This window comes from Cyphomyrmex costatus, unplaced genomic scaffold (assembly GCF_001594065.2).
Source record: "Cyphomyrmex costatus isolate MS0001 unplaced genomic scaffold, Ccosl1.0 scaffold97, whole genome shotgun sequence".
NCBI lineage: Eukaryota > Metazoa > Arthropoda > Insecta > Hymenoptera > Formicidae > Cyphomyrmex > Cyphomyrmex costatus.
The window spans coordinates 2,214,020-2,221,044 of record NW_017280561.1 but is presented as its reverse complement, the minus strand read 5'-3'; the positions used below and the strand labels follow the sequence as shown (position 1 = coordinate 2,221,044).

The window sequence follows — 7,025 nt, the reverse complement described above, 5'->3', positions numbered from 1 at the left end:
ATAACGATTATGAGTCTATTACTTGATATTTTACACACACACACACGGGCGGGTGCAAGGGGGTAGCCTTCGGCCACCCCCCCGCACCCACACCGTCGACAGAGGTCTCTCCCGACAGTATTATCATAGCAACAATACAATCGTAGAAGTCGTGTGCCCCTGTGCAGGGGGGGGAGGGGGTGAAAGTTACTTCGCGTGGAAAGTTCAACGTTTCTGAACAGGGAAAGGTGTAGAATAGTACTTCATATCATACATGATAGCATATGTTAAAACTATGATTGTTAATAATTTTGTAACGAAGGACGAGCGACAGCTAAAACCTGTTGAGGGTTACTCAGGGCCATGACCTTGACAACATATGTCAAGGTCAAAGTCATTGGAGGGAGGTCCCCTGATTGAGACATTTACTATTTTAAAACTATAATTGTTAATAACTTTTTAACGAAGAGTGAGCGACGGCTAGTTGTTAAGGCAAAGTTACTCAGAATTATAACCTTGATAACATATGTCAAGGTCAAGGTCATCGGTGCTGCCTCCCCTATTCTAAATAATTACCCTAGAGTTTTGTATGATGATTTTATATGAAGAAAATATTCCACGTATGTCAAATATATATACTATATATATGTATATATATATATATGTATATACTATATATATGTATATATATATATATGTATATATACACATAGAAGTTACTGACTTCCCTGTTTTAATCACTGCAGTTTTTGTACAACTGTAAAATGATATGTTTATTCGGTGCATGCAGGTACGTATAGATGCGCGGGGGTATTAAAAAGTCTTTAAACTATAATAAAAATTGCAGAGACCTTAATCGGAATAATCTTGTGGACGGTTTACACTATAAAAATAGCTCGATATACTAGCAGTTTAATTGAAATGTTTGATGTTTCAGTAAATCTGCTGACTGATACTAACATGAGCGCAAATGCTATATATGATCAACTATAATATCACGAATGACCGATTATTCAATACGGATTGCTCAGGGTTAGCAAGTAATACGTTATTTGTAACGTCGTTACCGTTACAAGTTACTTTTTTCGGTAACAAATAGATAATGACGTTACATTTTCTTCGGAGTAACGTTCATGGTAACGTAGCTACATTTTTGGGGTAATGATAACGATTTCACTAATTACTTTTATCGTTACTTTATTTCTCGCACGTAAAAGTTTTAGTCGTAACTAGAGCTATAGAAAATAGAGATGCGACGTTAAAGGAATAGGTCTGATTAGCTCTCTTAATCACGTAATCACGACGTCTTTTTTCACATTGTATATTGTATTCACAGTTCACACGTATAGGATGCGTTTCGTTTCACGCATTATGCGCATGATGTATCATTTTATCTTTCTTTAATATTCTGTGAACAACAAGGATAAAGTGATATATCATACGCACTATGCGTGAAACGGAACGCATCTATAGGCTAACGTATAGCATGTATAGACTGTATAGTGATGAGACCAGTGAGATCACGTGAGATTCTATCCTAATATATATAGGGAGGGGCATTTAAAACAGGTAATCTGAATAACTCGCTTGTTTTTGACAATAGAAGAAAAAGTGTCAAACAAAAGTTGCTTGGTTTCGAGGGGCACATAATGTGATGTCAATAATTGTTTTTTTGGTGGAGGCGCTAAAAAGATATGAAGGTCACCTCCACTTTTTTAAATGGAATTATGTATTTTTTTTAGATAACGTGATTCCTCTAATTATTTTGCATATAAAAGTATTAAGGTAGAGATAATTTTTGCATATATCGGGAAGGATCAAATAACCTGTATTAAAAATTGTACGCTATAATATATGCAGCACACACACAATCCAAACGATATGTTAAAAATATCCAGAGGATATTTACATTCTAGGAGCATTCCCAGGACGTCTCTCGGATAAAGGATGTACTGTTTGGAAATGTATATAAGTACTTAAACAAAGTTCTCTTTTATTTTTTTCTCAGATTGAACGAAGTCATCGAAGACAAACATCAGCGAGATGTAATGATAATGATGTACGATGTGAAGGACAGGAAATCCCTAACTAAAATACAAGATATGCATATGGATCCGGTATTCCGTCAATATACCGAACACAAGGAAATTCTTGACATAATCGAGTGTTTTACAGGACCAAACATCATGGCGATACACAGTATGCTCATCGTGAAGCCACCCGATAGAGGATTTGGAAGTTCAAGGTAATCGTTAAAAAATCTTAAAATATTGTCAATGTTATTTACGTAACGTGACTAAAAAGAATACATAGTGTATTTTTTTAGACACCCGCCGCATCAAGATTTGTATTATTTCCCGTTACGACCAGCCAATCATATAGTAGCTGCATGGACAGCCATGGAACCTTGTGATAGTGAAAACGGATGTCTCTATGTAGCACCTGGATCACATCTTTTAGGGGAGATGTATCCACACGGTTATCCTCCGGAGTCGGAAGGAGTGATGAACAAGTTTTATCATGGCATACAAGTAAGATACATCTTTTAATCGAAATGTTACTTTTGCATATCATTACTTAATTAACATTTTTCTGTTATGAAGCAATTACCTTCGATGCTCAACCCGTGGGTGAATCTTGAGATGCAACCCGGCGACACGGTATTCTTTCATCCATTGCTCATTCACGGATCTAGCATTAATAAATCTGAGAGAACGAGAAAAGCGATTTCCTGTCATTATGCATCAGCAGATTGTAGTATTGTCGATGTATGCAGAAAACACAGTTTATTATTGCAAATGAATAACAAAAATATAAATCTAAAAAATATAACGAATAAAATGTGTTCATATTTTTGTAATAGGATGATCCAATTCAGGAAACCATCAGAAGCGAGATTTTAGAGCTATTGAAGAAAAAGAATCCCAATATGGATATAAAATACTCAGACGTATGGCGTTTTAAATCCGTTCTTGTGCGCGGTCTTCGTTCCTCTTTGTAAAACGTTTAACTATATTATATTAATTCAGAGACATTTGTTTTCTACAAAGGTGATCCTACATGGTCAGTAATACATATCAGTGTAATGCTGCCAGTATGCATCAATATTTTTGATATTTTTATAATTTTATATGATCAGCATTATTGATAATATATTTCACTTTAATTTTACGTATATTATCTATTGCATGGTAACATACTGTAATATGAATTCTAATACAAACAATACTGATGATTGAAAATCAAAATTTTCCGACTGTCAATATTCTACATCAATCCATCAATATTAATTACACGCGATCAGTAATATTATCAATATTTGTTAATATTGACAGTATTATTGACCATGCAGGGTTACCTCAAGGCTATTATTTTACGATGAAATAATATAATAATTAGATAATATTAGTATAAAACCGATGCAGATAACGTAGGATTGAATAAATAAGAGTAAGATTTGGGAGAGGGAAATAGTAACATCACCACAGAAGAAGAAGTAACGACAACGGCAGGATTGTTGCCGTTATTATTTAATGAGTTAATATTGCGACGATATCGTTGCGGGATATAACAGTGCTTCGCGAGGGGATCCTTGTAAGTGTTGTCGCGTCGAACACTAGAACTCGAGGTGCGACAAGCGGTTAGACAAATCTGGAAATGAGCCGTTCTTCCTATATCTTTTTGTACTTTTGCGGACCCTACTGATAAGTCCTTCCGACCTCGTATTTGCTACAATAAATTTAAATCATAAAAATAGCGATTTCACTCTTGGAAATAGGTATATTTTATATGGTTTTGGTATGCTGTAAGAAGCAGTTTTGTAAAATTAATAAAAAGTCACCTTGTCAGGGTGCAAGCAACAGGAAACACAATACTCGTAAATAGTACAGCATCCTTGAGGATTGCAAGTTTTGCAGCTATACCTTTCTCTCCTAGTCATAGATAATTCTTCATTTTTTAGAGACTGTTTCTGCTCTATCACACAACATCCATTTAATAGCACTTCATGTCTTGAACATACTACACCGTGATCATCAACTATCAAACCCTTTCCCTGAGAAAAATATATATTATGTGCTCATCAAAATAAACAAAATGAAACTTTGACTGTTACTGTATAACTAAGTTTAACATCTTTTTTATAGCAAGTTATTTTAATATATTATTATATTTAATAGTTCATAATTTAAAAAAAAACAGCGAATAGTCAATGTCTAATCGCAAGTTAACTCATATTTGACAATTAATGTATTAATACAAATGCTTACTTGAACAGAATTACGACAAGACTGATTATAAGCATCACTTTCGTTTAAATTAGATGCATCTATATTTTCTGCATTATCACCAGCTGCTTGATCCAGTATTTCCATCTGCCACAGTGGAGATTTATCAGATGCTCTTAGTTCTTCTAGCATATTATCATCGGGTACCATATCTTCATTGTTATCATTAATCATCATAGGATCCATATCAAAATTATTGTCTAGATTCGGTAGCACTTTCTGTAAAAAAAAAAAAAGATAAAACCTTCTATAAGAAAAGTTATAATAATATCCATGTAGATTCATAGTCAGATTATTAACGTAATTTGATTTTTGATATAATTGTACCTGCCTTTTCATTGCGGAGCAACGAAAAGGCACAATATGTCAGTGACAGAGCAAAGATGAGCCCAAGAACAAGACGTCGTCTAAGTAATCTGATCAAACTCGTGCAGCTTGGCATCCTTCCTCTGCTCTGCTTATACACTTGTCCTCACCAAAACAACTTTAAATTCTCTGGACGTAGTACTTGTAGAACGATCATTGTGTCATGCAAAAGGTATTGTGTGCGATTGTGAAAAGAATCCGTGATAAGGAAAAATTCAACATTAAAGTAATGCGATTGTAAATTCGCTAAGATCAATGCGTGAAGGTTAGGTTTGTTATTGTGGTAAAATAGAATACCCCGTTCGGTTCAAATTTTGATAAAAATACACTCATTCGATACGTTTTTGCACGAAACGAACGAATCTAACAATAAAAAGTGCCGCTCTGCCCTCTAAACCGAGTTGACGACTGTTGAGGTTAAGAAATCTGTCATACCCATGGACCATGAAGTAAGAATAAGGAGACTTAACTAGATAGGATATGGAGAAAAAAGTTGGTCATGAAAAATGTTCCGTGTACTGCCATGTCCGCCGAAAGGAATAACTTGCAACATTTCATCGCCATATTGAATATTTATATGTGTCTGTATACTTGCGACTGTGTACCAGCCACTGATATGTATATATGGATAGCGAACGCCCTATACCAGCAATGCTAAATTTTTGTGCGGAATAGAAGGGCCGCCATGTTGACTCAGGTATGTCATTTGAGAAGTGGGGGGAGTGTGGAATGAAGGTTAGCGGTTCCGCGGGAGCTTTGAAATCAGTATAAACATAACATTATCGCTTGGTGGCGAATAACGTCGATGATTGCATAAAATGATAATGCAATAAAATGTAAATGTTTGTAAATATCCCGGTAAACGAAAAAGAATTAAAAAGAATTGAAATTTGTAATTCTTTCAATATCATTTTTGAACACCTAAGAAGAATATTGAAATGCAATAATTCACAACTTTCTTGGCGTTCATTAAAATCGTCAGTAAATAAACTTGAATAAATCTGTACAAGTTTTAAATCAACGAGCGATTGAAATTTATTACGGTTTTATCGTTTATTGGCGTCGATTGAATTTCATTGAAATGTTCAGTAAATTTTAGTAAATCTCTATTAATTTAAATTAATAATTAATAATAATAATAATAATAATAAATAATAATAATAATAATTAATAATTTATTATTATTTTAATTTTTTACTTTCATCTTTACAAATAAGTTTTTCCATGCAAGAATAAATATTGGTTAAACTTATCGCATAACCTCAATAACGTAATTTATTAGCAAATTTCCCTTACCGATGAAGAGTTCTTTGCACCGATGCAGTCTTCTCTGCCTTTTTCCCACAGAAATAGCACTTCATATTTTTCACGTCGCAATAACGCGCGTCATGAGAGCCCGAGTCGTCGAGGGGTGCAAGATGACGAGCAATCGTCAGAACTGAATGTAAACATACGAATGCACCCGACAGATACCGACAATTCCCGAAAATGACATAGTCGAGTCAACATGGCGGCTCTAAGTCGGCACACGAATTGCAGCCCATCCGCTATCCATATATACATATCAGTGGTACCAGCGTGCCAACCTCCGCATTATTAAAAATCGTACCAACAGTACAAAATTATCGTATTTTGATTAAAATTATTGTATGTACAATTTTTTTTGTTAGATAGATATACATATTTATTAGTTCTGTTCGCGTTGCTTGCACTTTTTGCATTCAGCTTCTTCGCTTTCTCTTTTTTTAACGCCCAAATATACAATCAATCTCATTTTAAGTATAAAAATTTTTGGGTTTCAAGCAACGCAAACAAATCTTGAACATATATTGAAGATATATTTTTTAATGGAAAGAAATAACAATATTGAATATTTATAAGTATTTATTTTTAAAATTATACCCAAAAATTTGAATCTTTCTAAATTAAAATGATTATCTAATAATGTAACATAATAATTTAAACCTTTAATACTTTAAATGATATTATTTAATATAATATATGACCACGAAAAGTAACTAATATATTACTAAATGTGCCAGTTCAAAGTGAACATACATTATGTTATTTTCTATGTTGAATATGTACCACGAAAAGTAAATGATAGATTAATCAAGGTACAAATTCAAAATGAACATACCTACATAATAAAGTGTAAAATATCTCGAAAACTATTGGTTTTTTGGTATCTCTACCTTAATACTTTTACATGCAAGTAATTAGAGGAATCATGTTATCTAAAAAAAATTACATAATTCCATGTAAAAAAGTGAAGGTGACCTTCATATCTTTTTAGCGCCTCCACCTAGAAAAGAAACAAGGTGACCAGTACATGTTCCCCTCCGAACCAAACAATTTCTTCCTTAGACATTTTCGCGTATCATTAACGGTAAC

General features: G+C 33.7%; 2 protein-coding genes across 3 annotated transcripts in view; one reads left to right on the top strand and one right to left on the bottom strand.

Moving 5' to 3' along the window:
- The window catches only part of LOC108782184 (phytanoyl-CoA dioxygenase, peroxisomal), a 62,806-nt gene extending 59,661 nt beyond the window's left edge, over window positions 1–3,145 (top strand). For both annotated transcript variants that reach the window (XM_018550377.1, XM_018550376.1), the window contains exons 3-6: window positions 1,988–2,224; window positions 2,306–2,510; window positions 2,583–2,747; window positions 2,843–3,145. In XM_018550377.1, coding sequence (XP_018405879.1) covers window positions 1,988–2,224; window positions 2,306–2,510; window positions 2,583–2,747; window positions 2,843–2,980 — 745 coding nt within the window. In that variant the 3' untranslated portion in view covers window positions 2,981–3,145. The remainder of the gene's footprint in view (window positions 1–1,987; window positions 2,225–2,305; window positions 2,511–2,582; window positions 2,748–2,842) is intronic.
- A 123-nt stretch (window positions 3,146–3,268) lies between these two features.
- Window positions 3,269–5,065, bottom strand: LOC108782146 (UPF0454 protein C12orf49 homolog). The gene is made up of 4 exons (XM_018550325.1): window positions 4,597–5,065; window positions 4,248–4,484; window positions 3,821–4,033; window positions 3,269–3,708 (listed from the first exon to the last, which is right to left on the bottom strand). The coding sequence occupies exons 1-4, from the start codon at window positions 4,705–4,707 to the stop codon at window positions 3,385–3,387; spliced, it is 885 nt and encodes a 294-aa protein (XP_018405827.1). The 5' UTR covers window positions 4,708–5,065; the 3' UTR covers window positions 3,269–3,384.
- Window positions 5,066–7,025: the final 1,960 nt, after the last annotated feature.